Source organism: Carica papaya, chromosome 5 (genome assembly GCF_054855325.1).
Source record: "Carica papaya isolate Zhongbai chromosome 5, ASM5485532v1, whole genome shotgun sequence".
NCBI classification, from domain to species: domain Eukaryota; kingdom Viridiplantae; phylum Streptophyta; class Magnoliopsida; order Brassicales; family Caricaceae; genus Carica; species Carica papaya.
Genome location: NC_142313.1, coordinates 5,728,938 through 5,749,088, shown reverse-complemented (window position 1 = coordinate 5,749,088; position 20,151 = coordinate 5,728,938). Strand labels below are relative to the sequence as shown.

The following is a 20,151-nucleotide window of genomic DNA, read 5'->3' as shown; positions in this document are numbered from 1 at the left end:
AGGAAATTTGGTAAGAGTACAAAATATAAGGATCCTAAAGCCATACTCGTTTAGTCGTATAATGAGGGAGGGGAGTGTATGTGACTGAATTTAGTGGTAAGTGTGGTGAACCTATTCATGGATAAAGATACATAATTTAATCCAAATGTGCGTAGATATGTGTGTGATGTATTTCTGGTCACTTAACGAATGTATTGTTGTGACCAATATGTGATATGAGTGAGTGTTATCCATGTAGTGAGGAGATCTGTATTGCCTCTCATTGATGACGATAAAAAACAACATCACACGATGAAACTCTAAATGTGATATTCAAGTAGAAATGTGCATATGTAAATTTCAATTGATATTTGAGTAGAAATGTGTATATGTGAATTTCAAGATGAACCTTATGTGTGAAAAATCATATTATAAAAATTAATATGATGTTATAAGATAAAAATTAAGAGAATTAAGCAAACCATTAGATGTGAAGACCATTAAACAGAAAGCATCACTAAAATTTTACAAAGAATCTTAGAATCAAAACTTTTATTGATGCATTTATTACATGTATGTGTGTACATGATGCCTGATTAGAGTATTAGAATGATAATAATACTTACTGAACTGGTGAAACTCATTAAATTTCACTATGATATTTTACAAATCAGGTAAATTCAGAGTAAGTGTTGAACGAGTGGGGGACACGTGAAGGAACCCTAATCATTTGTAAATTTATGTTTTTAAGGGTAGTGTACCATTTTGTTTTAATATCATGTTTATATATATACAAGTTTGTATATATTGCAAGGGATGATCAGTTTTATTTTAATTTTAAAACTATGCATATTACTGTTTCACGGATCCCACTAGTTTAAAATAGCATGAGTATGTCTATACCTCGTTATTGGGATTCGAGGCATTGCATGTCTTAAATATTAATTGTTGCCTTTTTTTAAGGGTCATTTACTTAAAAGATCCTTCTCAAGTGTGTTCAAATCCTTTAATATGAGTTTTGACAGGAAATAAGGGGATGAAAAACATGTCAAAGTTAGGAAGTAATATTTGGTTTGGACATTCACCCTAATTTTATCATCTCTAATTTTTGTTTTTGTTTTTTTTTTTTTTTCAGTTCAACATTCAAATAGGTGGGTTCATTTTTATATGTACCTAGTAGCTCATAGAAATGGAATGTGTTTATAAACCTTCTTCCTCAATCGTTTCATCTGACGCTTGCCCACATTAGAGTTGCTCTAGAAGGCCCTCATATCAATAAGTCGATTAGACCTCATTATAGTGATGTACTATTATTAGTGAAACCAATATATGCATTTCTTAAATCACCACATGAGGCCCACACTCAGGTTTATTATAAGACCATTTAGACTCTTCATATTCCAAAACGAGTATGCCATTTCATTTGGTTCCTTGCCCCTAAATATTTGTTATCTAATGCATATAAAAATAATGACACATTATTTGAAAGGATGTTTGCCTCATATATTACACCACTAAAGAAGATATTGTTTACACCATAAGGGATTGCCTCGAGGTAAAAAAGGCATATACAACTCATATTGAAAGTTGATTCTCTATATGTTACGTAGCTTACACATCAACAGTAAAGGTGTCATAAACTTATTTTAGATCTTCTTTCTCAATCATTGTGTCTAGCATTTGCCTATGTTAGGGGCTCTAGCTGTCACAGACCATAACCCATCTTATAGGGTAATGACCAAACCATACTTATTTAAATAACATAAACTAAAGTTAAGTAAAATAACTTAAGTTTATTAATCATAACAGAATCACAGAAGTATTACATCCCTTAAATGTAAAACATAAACATATATACGAGACTCTAAATTTTCTTACTTACAGTACTAAAAAAAGTACAAAACAATAATTTTAATATTAGAGTTTAACTTCAAAAATTTCTTCCGTATCATTTCTCACTCTGCAACGGTATTTTCAATATCTGGAGGGTGATAGGTGAGTGAGATAAAATATCCAATAAGCGATATTGTAAAATCACAATATAATACATGCAATATATATTTTCTTTACACACAATAAAATATATAGTATATAATTTTTCCAAAACATATATATGAATCAGAAGATGAATGCACAAATAAAAAAACAGATTTACAATTGTTTGTTGTATACTTCATCACTATTATAGATGATCAATCAGTTACCATACATTATACGTAGGCACGCATACTTATCGCTAGTTCTCTATGTACTTGAACACGAAACGACATACATTAGTACCTTGAAATATTGTTATCTTGAACGCAGAATGGTTAGGACACATAAATCATACTGTTTTTTCATACACTCAACTATGGAACGGTTATGTATGGGTACACACTTATCACTTCGTCAATACACCCAAATACGGAACAGTTATGTATGGCCACATTGAAGTCTAGTATAATGCAAGTGCTCTCAGAATAATTTCTTTCCATAATGAGTGATGCATATATATCAAAATTATATTTCGAAAACAAAAAGTGAAATAACACTTATATCGAAATAAAACTTTAACATTTATTTACTTAAAAAATACGAAAAAAAAAATTGAACACTTTCACATTTTTATACTGAAAATACGTAAAATACTTCAAAACTGATGAACCCATAATATCCACTTACCTTGGGTGCTTAGCAGTCATAATCTTAATTTTAGTAGAGTTTTGACTTTATTTATGACTTTTTTCTCTTAAAAATTCAACAGAGTTTCGAGATGATTTTTTGTCACTTTTTTTAACTCAAAAATATCTAATAAAATACTCAAACTAATCCCAAAAATTAAAGAGAAACCGAATTTCAAAACTTAAGAAAAGACTTATCTTTTTAACGGTTTATAATTTTCTTTTGACTATGAGCCTTCCTCATTTTCTCTTCCTCTTCCTTTGCTCTCACGAAGTTAGCAGATTTTCTCTAAGATTTTTATCTAAAATCTCACAATACTTTAAAAAATTACACACTTCATACTCATTCTTCTTTCCTCACTTCTATGCTTCTCACTATTTTTTCTCATCCAGAAATGTCTCTTCCTCCCTTCTCTCATCCCTTATTTATAAGAGTAGAGAGCTACGAGAGAAAGGTTGCGACCATTTCGTCATACCATTCACATAAAAGTTGTAATATTTCATTATTTCACTAAATCTAAAAAGTTATAATTTTTTACGTGCCACTTCATCTAAAATTACTACTTTGTACTGTGTCACTTTATTTACTTTATCTAAAAATTGTTACTTTCTATTATGTCACTTCATCTAAAAGTTACCACTTTTCATTATACCACTTGTTCTACAAGGTTCTCACCTTTTTCTATGCTTATTCTAACTATTTCATCCTTATTTATCCTTTTTCTATTTAATTCTAAAGTATGTCCTTAACTTTATTATATATTTTTAAACACATATAAAATCTAAATTAAATATATCAAACCTAAGAAATTAACTCGGGGGTATTTTCGAGCTATCACACTATAGGGTCCTTATATCGATTAGGCCTCATTCTACTGATTAGGTGTTACTGGTGAAATCGACATATGTTTTCCTTAAGTCACCTCATGAAGCTCACACTCAAGTTCATTAAAAGACCATTTGCACGCTTCCTAAACCAAAATGTGTATGTCGATTCATGCGGCTCCTTGCCCTTGAATACTTATTAATTAATGTAGAAAGAAAACATTGACAAATTATTTTAGATGATATTTACCTCAATCTTAATTAGGATGTTCAGAATCAATTATATCCACTTAGAAAATAACTATTATGTTTATTAATCACTCCATTGGGCTCACAATAATCCATTAGATACCACTACATTGGCTCACGTCCTACATAACCTCCACATCTACCTCTTCTTGGATCATTTTGATACTATTTAGGTTTGGTTAACTGGTATTAAGCTTCTACATCATTTTTATACTCCTTCCCCCCCCCCCCCCCCCGTTGGGTCCCGAACAAAGATAAAATTAATTGTGTAAATTAAGTCAATTCCAAATTAATTAGCAGGAACTGATAACCATAACTCCAAACTAAATTGATGCACAACCAAATAAAAATAATAAGCAAATAATAATTACAAAATTAAATAGACACAGAATTTTACGTGAAAAATCCTTCAATGTAAAGAGAAAAATCACGAGTCAAACTTCGAATCAAATCCACTATTAATGAAAATAAGTAGAAAGTAATCCATCAATAATTAAATCCAGAACAGAAAGAACAACCTTTTCTTAGTGCAGAACTAAAGAAAGAGGTAAACAAAATTAAATTTAAACTCTCCTAAAAAAGACGAAATTTCTGATGTCACATCGCCAAGAAGAGAGAATGAAAACCACTTATTTTTTCTTCTCTTGGTAGCCACTCAACTATATATATATATGTATATATATAGTTCTCTTCTTCTTCCTTTTTTCTTCTTGCTGCACATCCTCTCTCTCTTTCTCTCTAACTCTGTTTTTTCTTCCACGCAACACACACACACACACATATATGAGGAAACTACAGCCCTAATTCATTTTTTGTCTTTTAAATTACTAATTTACTGTTTTGGACTGGATACATAACCAACAAACTCCCCCTCCGTCCCATGAGGAGATATCCACCATACATTACTCAATGTCTAATCAATCCCACCTTTTTGGTACAAGACTGATGTTTATCATGAGTCACTACCTTAGTCAAAATGTTAGTTGGATTTTTATTAGTGTGAATCTTTTTCAATAGCGTATCTTTATTATTTATGACATCTTGTATCCAATGGTATCTCACATAAATATGCTTAGTTCGACAATGATATATAACATTCTTATTCAAATCTAGAGTACTTTAACTATCACAATTCATCACATACTCATCTTGCTTCAAACTCAATTATTAATAAAATCTTTTCATCCAAATCATTTATTTTCCTGCTTTAGTCAAAGTTATATACTCTACCTCAATTGTAGATAAGACAACACATTTTTACAATTTAGACTTCCATGATATAGTTCCCCCTATAAAAGTAAATATATACCCTAAAGTAGACTTTTTGCTATCAAGGTCACATGTTATATCTGCATCTGCATATCTCTCTAGAATTAGTTATGAACCTTCAAAACATAAGCACACCTTAGAAGTACCTTTCAAATATCTGAAAATTTATTTGTTACTACTTTCCAATAACTTTTACCAGGATTAGAAAGAAATATGTTTACCAAACCAATAGTATGAATATCTGGTCAGGTGTAAATCATAGCATACATCAAACTCTCAACTGCAGATGAGTAAAGAACAATTGATATTTCTTCTTTTTCTTTTTGAGTAGTAGGACATAATTTCTTATTAAGTGTGAAGTGATTAGTAACTGGTGTGCTAACTAGCTTAGCATTCTTCATATGAAATCTGTTTAGAACCTGCTCAACATACCTTTCTTGTGACAACATAACTTTTTAGCTTTTCTGTCACGAGTAATCTGCATACACAAAATCTGTCATATTGGTCCCAAAATTTTCATATCAAAAGAGCCAAATAATTCTTTTTTCAAATCACTAATTTGTGTAGTGTCTCTTCTTACTATCAACATATCATCAACATAAAGCAATAGAATGACAAACTTACCATTTGGGAATATCATGAAATACACACAATGATCTGCATTTGTTCTAGTGTAACCATAACTGACCATGAAAGAATCAAATTTCTTGTACCATTATCTCGGAGCATATTTCAATCATACAAACTATTTTTTAACCTGCAAACTATATGTTCTTTCCCTTTGACTTCAAATCCCTTTGGTTGATCTATGTAGATTTTTTCCTCCAAATCATTATGAAGGAATGTTGTCTTTATATCTAATTGTTTAAGCTCAAGATCTAAACTAGCAGTTAAACCAAAAATTACTCGAATAGAGCTCATCTTCACAACAAGAGAAAATATCTCATCAAAGTCAATTCCTTTCTTCTGATTGAAACCTTTTACAACCAAATAAGTCTTATATTTCACTAGCTTATTACCATCCATCTTAGGCTTATCTACCCACTTATTTTTCAAAGTTTTTCTACCTTTTGGAAGTTCAACTAACTCATAGGTATTTTTCTTCTTTAAAGAGCTCATATCTTATTCCATTGCTTTCAACCACTGAGTCTTTTCTTGATGGTTCTAAACTTCTTGAAAACTTTCTCGCTTCCCCTCTTCAGTAACTGTAATATACTCAGAACTGAGATATCTAGTATAAGAATGATGTGTTCTAGTTAATCTTCTAAGTTGAGGTTTTTCTGTAACCTGGGATGCAAAGGGCTGCTCCCCTTACTCAACATTATCTGATGCTGACATACTAGCAAACCCTTGATCATCATGTAACTCTCCATCATCTAAGGCATCTCTATTCGAAGGAGAAACTAGTACAGAAAGAGAAACATATTCACTTATAATATTCTCTTATGTCTCAAAGTCTGATAAAGTCTTGTGCTCATCAAAAATCACATCTTTGGACCTGACGATTTTCTTCTTCACTGGATTCCATAATTTATATCCAAACTTTATATATGCATAACCCAGAAAAACACATGAAACTATCGTATCATCAAGCTTCTATCTCTGCTCCTTAGGTACATGCATAAATGTCTTACAGCCAAAAACTTTCAAATGAGAATAACTGATGCCCTTCTCAGACCATACTCTCTAAAGAATATCAAAATCTAAAGGAGCTTATGGAGATCGACTCATTAGGTAGCAGACAGTGTAGAGTGCTTTATTCCAAATTGGTTTTGGTAAATTAGTCATTTTTAACATGTATATGATATTTTCAATGAGGGTTCTGTTTGCTCTTTCAGCTACACCATTATGCTGAGGAGTACAAGACACTATTTTCTAATGTCTAATTTCATACTGTAGATAGTAATTCCCAAACTCCTTTGAAGTGTATTCCCCACCATTATCACTGTGAAGACATTTTAAGGAAGTTCGTTTCTCTCTTTCTGCCATTACATGAAATTGCTTAAAATACTGAAGAACTTGGTCTTTTGTTTTCAACACAAACACCCAAACCTTTCATGGAGCACTATCAATAAAAGTAATAAAATATCTGCTACCTCCTATGGTTTCCACATTAATAGGACCACACACATCAGAGTAAATTAATTCAAAAATATTATTTTTCTTTTCAGACGAGTTAGTAAAAGAAATTCTATGTTGTTTATCATGCACACAATAATAAAAAGGGTTTAGACTCATACCTTTTGCAAAGGGAATAAGGGATTTATTTACCAAAATTTGCAACCCCTTCTCTCACTCATGTGAGCCAACCTCTTATGCCACAAGGCTGGTGAAACATCATCTTTAGATGCATTCAATGTATCTCTAATAGTATTCATCTGAGTCTTGTAAATGTATGATGCCTCTAGCAATCACAGTTGAACCTTTAGTAAGTTTTCATTTTCTACCACCAAATATATTGTAATAACCATCTAAGTCAAGAACATTAGTAGAAATCAGATTAAGACGTAAATCTGATACATGCCGCACGTTCTTCAGAGTCAACTTGCAACCAACATCTGTCTGTACACAAATATCACCAATACCCACAATGTCTGTATAGCTAGTATTACCCATTTTCACTCTGCCAAAATCCCCTACTTTGTACATAGTAAAGACATCTCTTTTGGGTGTAGCATGATAGGATGCTACAGAATCAACAACCCACTCAGTATCATAATCAGCGACATAGTTATGATCCTCAACAAATGAAAGTACAACTCTTCACTGTCATCAACTACAATTGCAGTAGTGTTTTGATCACCTATCATTTTTTTATTTTTCTCACTATCCTATTCCTTTTTTCAAATCTTGCAATTTCTTTTTATATGTCTCTCTTTGCCACAATGATAACAACTGAACTTTCCTTTTGCCTGTAATTTACCTCTGGATTTATGGCGTCCCTTAGGACCTCTATTTTTACTTTCACCTCTGCTCTTTGTTGTTTTAACAAATGCCTGTGAAGTCTTAATACCCATATCTTTTTTTCTAGTCTCTTCATTGTACAGACTATCTATTACCACAAGTAAAGATAAAATATCGTCCGGAGCAAAATTACTAAGAGACACTACTAAGATTCTGACAAAGAACTCGAGTAACAACGACTGTAATTCATCATCTAGAGTAATTTTCATTGTTTTCAACTCATTTATCAACTATTGAAATTTATTCAAGTGTTCTGTAAGTGATTGTCCATCTCTCAGCTTCAGATTAACAAGCTTTCTAATAATAAAAGTCTTATTCCGAGCATTTTTTCTCTCAAACATATTTTTTAATTTGTTCCACAAAACCTGTGTATTCACTTTTTTATTTATATAATGATAGATATTATTATCCATCCACTGTTGGATAGTTCCTATAGTCTTCTATGCATCTTTTCCTAATCATCATCTGATTTTTCTATTGGCTTAACAGTTCCTAAGTTAATCGGATCATATAAATCCCTACAATAAAAAAATCATCTATCTTTGACTTCCAAATTTAATAATTTGAAGAAGACAATTTTATTATAGTAACCGTAAATTCTTCCATCCTAATTCACACAATCAATCTCAGACTATAAATCAATCAACAAACCAGTCAATCAAGCTTTAATACCACTTATTGGGTCTCGAACAAAGATAAAATTAATGTTTTAAATTATTAATCCCAAATTAATTAGCAGAAACTAATAACCATAACCTCAAACCAAATTGATGCACAACCGAACAAAAATAATAAGCAGATAATAACTATAAAATTAAATAAATACAGAATTTTACATGAAAAATCCTTCAATGTAAAAGAAAAAATACTGATCAAAGTCTAAATCAAATCCACTATTAATGAAAATAAGTACAAGATAATCTACTAAAAATTAAATCCAGAACATAAAAAACAACCTTTTCTTTATGCAGAATTAGAAGAAAGAGGTAAACAAAATCAAATTTAAACTTTCATCGAAAATGACAAAATTTTTGATATCAGTAATGATGTCACCAAAGAGAGAGAATGAAAACCACTTATTTGTATATATATATATATAGTTCTCTTGTTCTTCTTGCCGCACAGCCTCTCTCTCTTTCCCTCTAACTCCGTCTTTTTCTGTGCAACACACATATATATATGAGGAAACTGCAGCCCTAATTCCTTTTTTTTCTTTCTTTTAAATTACTAATTTGCCTTATTGAGTATTTTTAAGCAAAACTATATTCTCTTTTTTATTAAATTCATGTAGAATTTTTTTTTCTTTTTTAAAAGTTAAGAAATTACTTTATCAATATAATAGTGAAAAAATACTGCTATAAAATAGTACAAGGTCTAATTCTATAAGGAATAAAATAACCAATTTAGAACAAGAAAAACAACCTACAATAATAGCATGTACAGAAACAAAAATCAGAACAAAAAAAAAACTCCATGTTTAGCATAAAAATGTAAGATGCAATAAAAAAAGACATAAGAGACAAGAGAGAGTGAGAATGAAGAAGATTTCAAACATAAAACCAAAGTTCATTTTTCAAAATATTCTCTCCTCCTTCGTCTCCTCCTTATTTAGGCTTCATGGATAAGGTATATTTTTGAAGAATAAATTTTGAGGTAATTTTTTAAATATTTTTTTAATTATATTTTTATGAAATGGACATAAAGTTCTTTTTAAAGGTGATTTATGAAAGAAAACCACTAGGAGAAATCCTTTCTTTAAGAAAAATGAATTTTCTCAAGTTTGTGTTTATAATGTTTTATTCTCTTAAATGATTGAATACTTGAGATTACTTTTGGAAAAGATTTTGCTAAATGAATCTTCACCTAGTTTTTAAGGACGATTGTGCATGCAATGTCAAAAAGCAAAATCTTTGTTCTTCTTCAAACTAATGTAATGATCAAGGAACTCCTCGTACAATATATTTGTTCTAGTGTAATGAGAATGTTTTTAGGGTTTAATGGTATGTTTATTCAATCTAGAGAGTTTGGAACTTTAACGGACCCATCTTTATTGTAATGAGTTTACTCTTGTGTGGTACCTTAAAAAGTAGGATGGTTGCTTATGAGCGCAAAAAAAAAAGCTCGGTTGCTCGTGAATCAAACACAAAAAATGTTGGTTACTTGTGAGATTAAGGCAAGACAAGCTATGCGGTTTACTTGTAAGTTAGGAAAAAAAAAGCCAATTGTTTGTAACCTAGAGAGAAAATAAGAATAGTTATTGATGAGCCAGAGATAAAACAAGACTAATTATTTGTGAGTCAGAGATAAAACAAGAAATGTTGTTTGTAAGTGAAAACGAAACAAACTATAATGGTTAGCTAGTAAGCTGAATGTAAAAACTTTTATGAAATTCTCATTAGTTGCTTGAAGCGAGGCGTAGGCACAAATTGTCACAAAACCTTTATAAACTATGGGTGCATCTCTTCTTCCATTTCTCTTTTATTTAGTTGTTGTTATGTTATTGTGAATGATTTATTTAATGTTATTGTTATGTTATTAGTGAATGAGGCGTCATATGCATGAATGCTTTAGTTATCTACATCCTTCAAAATGAACACACATCTTATTAACAATACGTTAAATCAAAGATAAAATAGATTAATATATATATACGATGACTTACTATGCAATGAAAGAGTAGAAGTTTCAGCAATACGTAACATAGAAAAATGATTGTAATAACTATTAGAATAAAAATTCTTTTTAAATCAATAGATCTGTAAAAATTAAACATATATTCTCGTACTGAATTAAAGAGAAATATAAGCGGAAGCATACCTGAATCCATCACAGAAGATTTATTCGCGTCCAGCGGTAAGATCTTCCAAATCAACATGGCACCTTGAAACTAGTTTTTTCTGGTGACAGAATTTCAGAAAAATAAAATGACAGCCATGTGATTCGGGGACCATAACCACTTTTTATATCGACAAACTTTTACAATTTCTATTTTATCCATCATAAAATAAGAATATTACAAAAATAATATATGTACATTAAAAGTCTATACTTAAACCCGATGCATTAAGTCCCAATATTATTTAATTATATTTGATCACTTTTAAATGAGCTCATTAAATTGATAGTCTGATACGAATATTAAGGTCCACATTAAGCCCACACGTTAGAAAAAAATCCAACAATAACTTCTTAGAAATATAACAAGAGAAATAATTAAAATTTTATCATACTAACGTGATTCAGAATTAAGTGTTAAGAAAAATGTAGATGTTTGTCCAACCAAAGTGACTAAGTATTAGTGCTACCATTATTATAGTTTTTGTAAATCTTCCAATGCTAGCACTTTGAAAAAGAAAATAAAACAAGAAACTTTCAAAAATGTTAAAATATGATAAATGCAATTTATTCCTTAGGTTGCTACACAATCAAGGTCAACAACAAAAATAACAACAATAACTATAATAGTGACAACAATAATATTAATGATAAAAAATTATAATAATAATAGTATACCAGTAACAGGATTAACTATAATAATAATATAATAACAACAATGACTCCTTAATTTATTGAAAACCTAAAAATATTCTATTCCAGATAAAATTAGATAAAATCTGATATACCTACTATAATATCCAATTTTTTTCATGGGGTTTAATTTTATTTTATTTTCAAACAAAGTTTGTTTTACATTATCATTACTATTGTAATTATTATTAATTTCAAATACTTATGATTTTGTGATTAAATGTCATCTCTCATTTTTTAACCAAACCCCAAAGTGTTTATTCTGTCAATTTTGAACCCAAAAAGTCATTTTTTTAAAACCCATAAAAAACCCCGAAAAGAGGACCAACTATTTTGATTCCTCACAGCCCTTGATGATTCCAATTTTAATTCAAGGCTCAACCCCTTTTGAAATTTCAGAATAGCCCACATAAACCCCATTCTTATGAAAAAATGACTCTTTTAAATATGGTCCATACTCAAGCTAAGCAAATAAAAAAAATAGTTGCTACAATGATATGACTAATATATCATATCTTAGTTGATTTTTTGGATCCACATAATGGGAAACATCAGTTGGTTATTCGTGCTATAACTATTAGTTCATAATATAATTATAGATTAATTCGTTTTCTTAATAGAATTCATATGTTAAAAAAAACGAGTCAAATGAACGAAATTGTAATACTCAGATCTGAAAAAGTGGCCCAGGTTAATTTTTCTTGTTAAATTATTTTATTTTTATTTAATTAAAATTTAAAAAATATAAATTAGGGACAATATTGAAAATAATTTAAAAAAAAATAAGTAAAAATTTGAGTTCGGGAGTATTTTTAAAAGAAAAATTAGAAACAGTAAGTCAAAATGTAAAAAAAAGAAAATTCAGCCACGTGTTATGGCCCAGTTAGCAGCCTCGACGAACCTAAGCATGCTAGGTGTCAAACACGCTGACGTCGGTGCCACGTGGGAGGCAACGCGGGCGATCCACGTGCCCAACGATCCGATTACCCAAGTTCGATCCCGCGCGCGTGAACAGTTCAGATTCATTCCCTCCTTGGGTGAGAGATCCTCACCCAGATCGGTTATTTCGAGATGTTGTATTGTTTATTACACCTCTTAACGCGTAGTAGATTTCCTGAATTTTTTCTAAAGAATCCAAAACACTCGTCACGTACCTAAAAATACTCCAAAAATAAAAAATCGATGCTCAAAACTCTTTCCGACCGATTTTGGGGTTCCTATACGGCGGAGGTTCACCTCGGCCTAGCCGATTTTGGCCGATTTTAGTCGGTTTTACACGTACCCCTACAAAAAAACACGTTAGATGACCTCAATTGACTGGAAAATCACCAAAAACATCGAACCTACCGGCGGGAGGTCACCATGTGCAATGGCTCCGCTGGTCCTTCTTTACAGCTGTGGTTCCTTTTTCTTCCAACATATTCAGAAAAAGACGGTGAGCACAATGATCAACAAATCGCGTGAAATGGAAAACGGAAAAGGGCTCATCGGAAGGATTTTTTTAATTTTGGCCACGACAGCTCTACTAGGCTTTACGTGTGTTTTTCGGCTCACCTGCCATCCATTTTGCTCTGATTTGGCCACAGAAATGCTCGGAATCGAATTCTGAGCGAGTAAGGAAAAATTTTATCTTTTTTAGTGGTTGTCAGTGGCTCTGATATACGACGACGGTCGGCGGTCGACCACTTTCTCCGGTGCCTGGTTTTTCTTCTCCAGCAGGGGCTGGCGGGTAGGGTTCGGGCTCCTATGCGACATGAAGTATTTATACTCATTCCACGTCGATCTGGACCGTTTATCAGAATTTATCTCGTCCGTTTGATCGTCCTAAAAAAGAAACAAATTTAAGTCGTCCACGCACGCGGGATCGATCCTGTGCATCCGATTACGGGACACGCCGATCACTAGCGTGGTACCGACATCAGTGTGGCTTGCCACACAATATGCTCTGGTTCGTAGGAGCTACTGACTGGGTAATCCTATATGGCCGAACTTTTTCTATTTACACTTTGACCTTTTGTTTCTATTTTTTTTTCAAAAACATCCACCGAATTTAAATTTTTACTTATTTTTCTCTAAAATTACTTTCAATTACATCCCTACCTATTTTTTTAATAATTTAATAAAATTAATTTATAATTAATATTTTATTTATTTTTAAAATATCAAAATTGATCCTGAACTAAATTTTGAATCCGGATATTACAGATATTTTTAGGAAAGAATGTACCTAAAATAAATACCAAATAAATATTCAAGTATTTATCATAAACATAAATAAAATAAGCCTACAATTTGGACCCATTAAATGCAATTGTCAAGAATTTAAATATATTCAATAATTCATTTCTTAATACAATAGAGAGTGGTTTATTAATTAAGAAAAAACTTATATAGCAAATTATTATATTAATTACTAATACCATAACTTTTTTGTATTTTTCCTTTTTAATGAAATTTAAAAAATAATTTAAATAAAAATATTATCAAAATTTTTTAAAACTGAGCTCAAATAAAAAAAAACAAAGAAAATAGTAAAATTAGCGAAAAAAAAAGGAAATTACTATATATAATGTTGAAAAACAATATTATTCTTCTCCTAAAAAAATTAATTGGCCATTTAAATGTCAACAAAGTAAACTTGGTCTACAGTTTCTCGGGGGCTAAATATGTTCTTTTCTAATTTTACTAAAATCTAGAGCAATGTGTATATATATATATATATATATATGTATGCACACAATATGTATAGCATTTGGTAGGTGGATCTGAGCATGATTTTGTTCAAAGTGGATGGAGGAGGGGACTTGCTCTAATCAATGAAAAGGAAAGCAACACTGTCATCCTTACCCTTTCATTTATACCAAATACATTCTCTAGAGTCCCAATCAAGTGCGGTAAACACCATCAGTTCACAGCTACAACCTCCATTTGATAATCAATTCAGAGGAGTGGTGGGGTCCATTCTGATGATCTCGGCATCATCAACCGATCTCATAAAAGATTAGGGGCGGCTTGTAAAAGCTCTCCTGCTTTGCAAATATCTTTTCTTAAAAGCCTCTTCCTGTAAACAAAGTACTTGGAAAGATATTCTTTTGATTTTTCTAGAACTTGCAGGGGTTCTGAGAGGGAAAAAGTGATTATCAACAAAAACTTTGATTTTGATTCTAATATATATACAATATTAATTTATCTGTATTATATATTAAACTTACAGGACTTTTGCAAAATGCAAGAAAATAAGCTCACTAATTTGAAATATAAACAACAAATTCTAAATATATATATATATATATATATTATTATTACCACAACATTAAATGAAGTTTGATTTAGAAGAAAACTGAAAGTCCATATATTATTTTCCTCCACCGGCAAATCTACGTTTGACTTGGGCAGATGAGATTTGCCATTCTTCAAAAGAGGCTTAAGGGACGTAAAGAAGCAAGAGAGCTTTTATAATCTGCTGCTAATCTTTAATGAGATCGGTTAATGATGCCACACCAATCCTCTAAATTGATTATCAAATGGAGGTGTGGGTGTGGATATGATGGTGCTTACCGCACTTGATTGGGACTCTAGAAGATAGTGATCCATGGTTTTAAATGTAATGCATTTTTGGCATCCTCTGGTTTTTGCAAGTTGATATGTATGTATATATACATAAAGTAGAATGGTGATGAGCTGCAACACCATCAAGATTCTCAAGTGATTCGTAAACAATCCTTCTATTTAAAATACTCTTCAAACCATTTAATTCCCCTCCAACCAAAAGCAGAATTCTTTTCCCTTCTATCTCGGTGTCTCTCTGTGTATCTATATATATGTATATATATTAGTAGAAGATGTGTAAATATTGTATATTCATTCCTCTCTTCTATTCTCAAAGTTTTTGCACGAGAGGTATTGAAGCTTTAGAAGGTATATTTAATTTGTTTTTGAGTTTATGTGCTTGTGATTAGCAAATGAAGAAACCACGGCTGTGAATTTTCGTTGATGTGAAGATGGTCTTGAATGCAACAAAGGGTTTGGGAAGAGAAGAGTGTTTTTAGGCCGGGGTCTGTTCTTAGGGGACACTGTTTTCTTTTATTTCATTACGTGTTCTGTTCTGCATAATCTAGTTTTGTGGATTTTTTCTTGTTTTTTTTTATTTTTTTTTTCTCTTTTAGGTTTCTCTTGCAAGCTGGTTTTCTTGGAGAATTTCTCCTATTAGCATTTTCAGTCCTCAAAGATGAGATGTCACTTGCTTAGTGTACTGCAATCCCGACTTTTTAATCTTTGTTTTTTATATAAGTGCAAATATATATAGTTTTCACTACTAATTTTTCTGTGTTATCTGTGCATTTTAGCCAAAAGACAATGACGAGTAGTACAGCAAACGTGCTGAAGGTGATGATTATTTTCATTTCAATCACGATGACCACGATCTGAGGGTGGCTGAAGAAGAAATGGTGAAGAAGTTTGATGCTGTTGTGACTCTTGACGGGCACTGACAATTATACAAGAATCAATGATGCTGTAATAACAGCATCAGATGGAAGCTCGAAAGAAATTGTTTGTAAAGATTAAAATAGGAAAAGTATTTGGAAAACATTTACATATCCACATTGAAAACTAATTTGGTTTTTGTTGGAGACGGCATGGAGGAATTGTTATATCAGGAAACAAAAGGTATGTATAATCACACACACACACACAAGGGTTCAAACAAAAATCATTTGAAAACACAACTGGACCAAGAAGTGAAACGGCAGTAGCTTCAAAAAGTGCAACTGACCATTTATTTCTCTACCAGACCATTATCTTTTTGCTGGTGCAAGTTACAAGGGAATCAAGTTCGGTCCATACACTGTCTCCAACAAAAATCAAATTGGTTTTGATTTGGAGATAGTAATGTTTTCGACATATTATCCTGTTTTAATCTTCGTAAAGTAATTTTTTTTTTAGCTTTGATTAGATGCTGTCATTACAGCATCTTTGATTCTTGTGTAATTACCAGTGCCATCAAGAGTCACGACAGAATCAAACTTCTTCACCGTTTCTCCTCTAGCCACCCTCAAATGGTGGTTTATCATGATTGAAATGAAAATTGTCATCATTTTCAGCATGTTTGTAAAACTACTAGTCATTGTTTTTTGTTAAAATGCACAGATAACAAAATTAGCAGTGAAAATTATATATATATATATACACACGCACACATTTGCTTGTGAGGGATAGAAAAAGGAGGAAATTGTTCAATTTAATAATTTTTTCTGTTGAGTTTAAATTTTTTTTAAAAAAAAAGAAATTTACTGTGAAGTTGTTTCACGGAAGGATACGTAAAATTCCATGCGATGTGTATGCATGATTTTCGGTCGATCTGATTTGATCGGTTGGTTGATGTAATCTGTTTAAATTTATATTTCTATATATATATATGCTGAAATAAAAAGAATAGATTACTTCTTCTCTCCAAAGAAAGTGCACGCCTCTTCAAAACAGCAAAACAGAAGCAGTTGCATTAACTTGCTCTGTTTTGCTGCCCTCTCTCTCCTCAACTTTCTCTCTCTAAGTTTTCTCATTCACAAAGCCTCATTTGAAGATTATTCGCTTTCGATCAACAAGTGGTATCAGAGCCGTTATCTTAAAGGACCGGTAAACCAATATACCCTCAAAAAATCCAATGACATCCACCGGAACAACACCCCCCTCCACACTTCAATGGAGAAAACTAACATGTATGGGCAATCAAAATGAGAGCCCATCTGAAAGCCTTAAGTCTGTAGGATGTTATTCTGGATGACAATGATCCTTCTCCACCAGGGGACACTGCCATTATAAACCAAATCAGAAGGCACGAGGAAGATAAAGCCAAGAAACCAAAGGCAATTGTTTGCCTTTTCTCGGCCGTTTCGGATAGGGTATTTTCAAGGATTATGAACTTCGAATTACCAAAGGCTTCTTGGGAGAAACTTAAGGAAGAGTTCGATGGGGGAGTCAGAAGCAGGAAGGTAAAAATCTTGAGACTGAAGAGTGAGTTTACATTACTCAGAATGCAGGAAAATGAATCAGTGAAAGACTATGCATCCAAACTCTCGGATGTGGTAAACAAAATGAGACTGATTGGGGAGGATTTTCTAGAATCAAGGGTAGTAGAGCAGATTCTTATCAGTTTGCCCCCCAAATTCGAGTCTAAAATCTCAGCCTTGAAGGAGCTAGCAGACATAGAGTCTATCTCCTCGGCTGAGCTGATAAACAAGCTTCAATCTAGTGAGTAATGTGTAAATATGCATGTTCGACAACATACTGAGGGAGCCTTAATTTCAACTCAGATCAAAGGCAACTCTTCAACACAGAATCAAGGAAGAAGAAGTGGATGGAATCAAACTGGAAACCAGAATTCCAGTAAACAAAGAAAATATTCTCAGTGTAGTATCTGTTCCTTAACAAATCATTCTGAGAATGAGTGCTGGTATAAGGGAAAGAAAACCGTTCGGTGCAATTTTTGCAAAAGACTTGGCCACAAACAGAAGCTGGAAGGATCACAGCCAAAGCAGGAACAACAACAAGCCAATGTCACCGAGGTGTCCTGTGAACAAAATGACACAATTCTCGTTGCACTAAATAAGCTGCCAGTGGAGGATGATACTCTTTGGGTGGTGGACAGTGGATGCACCTCCCACATGTGCAAGGATGAGGGCTTATTCGTATCACTTGACAGAACAATCACAGGCCAGGTCCGACTTAGAAATGGTATGCTGGAAACTATCAAGGGCAAAGGTAACATAGCCATTGAAACCAAGGAAGGTAGGAAACTTATCACTGATGTAAATTTTGTTCCTACTCTCTCACAGAATCTTCTCAGTGTGAATCAGATGACTGATCGAGGCTACTCGGTGGGATTCAAGAATAACTGCTGCAGGATATATGATCCTGAGGATCGCTTGATTGCTTTCATCCAAAAGAAGAATCAAGTCTACTCCTTGAAACTTCGAGAAGTAGTTGAGAGGGCCAGTGTTGTCTCTGTAACTGAAGGTGAGATTTGGCACAGGCGCCTTGGGCATTTTCATGCAGCTGGGCTACAACAACTGCAGAAGGGAGGTCTAACCAAGGACTTCCCAAATATTGCAGTCACTGAGACAGTATGTGGTGCATGTCAGATGGGAAAATTAGCAAGGAATTCATTTCCTTCGCAAGCAGAATGGAGAGCAAAAGAGAAGCTGACACTTATCCATTCTGACATTTGTGGTCCAATGACAGAAAACTCCATGAGTGGTTGCAGGTATTTTGGCTTGTTCATAGATGATTTTTTCAGGATGATTTGGGTTTGTTTCCTGCAGAATAAAGCTCAAATTTTAGGTGAATTCAAGAAGTTCAAGGCTATTATAGAGAAGGAAAGTGGTAGTGTACTGAGGTGCCTAAGGACAGATAATGGGCTTGAATTCAATTCCAGCCAATTCAATGATTTCTGTTTTGAGAATGGGATCAAAAGGCAGCTCATGGCACCATATTCTCCTCAACAAAATGGTGTCTCGGAGAGGAAGAACAGGACCATTATGGAAATAGCAAGAAGCATGCTTGCTGACAAGCACCTGACTAAAGCCTTGTGGGCTGAGGCAATGAACACTGCTGTGTTCCTGCTCAACATGCTGCCTACAAAGGCTGTAAAGCAGATGACATCGGCAGAGGCTTGGAGTGGCATTAAACCATCAACTAAGTATCTAAAGGTGTTTGGATCCGTGTGCTACTACCATGTCTCGGATGACAAGAGATCCAAGCTAGAATTCTAAATCTGAAAACCAACAAGCTTATGATTCGAAGAAATGTAACGGTGGATGAAAACAGCTATTGGAATTGGGAGAAGCAGAAAGTCGAACGAGACTGTATCACAGTTGAAGAATGAAAGAAATCAATGACAGTATCAAACCCAACTCAGAGTGATGAACAAGATGAAGAAGATGAAGAAGGTGAAGCAGAAGAGAGAATAAAAATGAAAAGTCTAACTGACATCTATGAGAGATGCAACTTTGCCTCAAAAGAACCTTCCTCTATTAAGGAAGCACTTCAGCAGCAAGAGTGGAGACTTGCCATGGAAGAGGAAATCAGGATGATCGACAAAAACAATACTTGGTCTCTGGTAAAATCAAGTACAAACAAAAAACCTATTGAAGTAAAATGGGTGTTCAAAATGAAACTCAATCCGGACGGGACAACAAACAAGCGCAAGGCACGGCTTGTGGCAAAAGGGTACTCCCAGCTTCCAAGAATCGACTACATAGAGACCTTTACTCTTGTGGTCAGATATGAAACAATTAGACTTATTCTAGCCATGGCAGCTCAGTTTAGTTGGAGTGTGATGCATTTGGATGTGAAATCGGCCTTCTTGAATGGCAAGCTGAATGAAGAAATTTATGTTGAGCAACCACCGAGGTTTATTCAACCTGGAAAGGAGAGACACGTCTATCTTCTTCACAAGGCCCTATACGGCCTCAAATAGGCTCCACGAGCCTGGTATGATAAGTTAAATACATACTTACTCCACTATGGGTTTGAGAGGAGCATGACAGAAAATACACTGTATGTGAATAGAGATGAAGACAGTCTTATCACTGCAGTATATGTTGATGATATACTGGTGACAGGCAGTAATAAAAGGAAAATGATAGAGTTCAAGCTGAAAGTGGAAAAGGAATTT

At 33.0% G+C, this 20,151-nt stretch overlaps 1 protein-coding gene and 1 long non-coding RNA gene across 2 annotated transcripts; both read left to right on the top strand.

The window, feature by feature from the left end:
• Nucleotides 1-14,823: 14,823 nt before the first annotated feature.
• LOC148253696 (uncharacterized) lies at nucleotides 14,824-16,592 on the top strand. Its single transcript, XR_015819307.1, has 2 exons — nucleotides 14,824-15,395; nucleotides 15,644-16,592. It is a non-coding gene; the product is annotated as an uncharacterized LOC148253696 (long non-coding RNA).
• Nucleotides 16,593-17,392: 800 nt separating this feature from the next.
• LOC148253695 (uncharacterized) lies at nucleotides 17,393-17,734 on the top strand. The gene has a single exon (XM_088219846.1). The coding sequence runs from the start codon at nucleotides 17,393-17,395 to the stop codon at nucleotides 17,732-17,734; it is 342 nt and encodes a 113-aa protein (XP_088075972.1).
• Nucleotides 17,735-20,151: the final 2,417 nt, after the last annotated feature.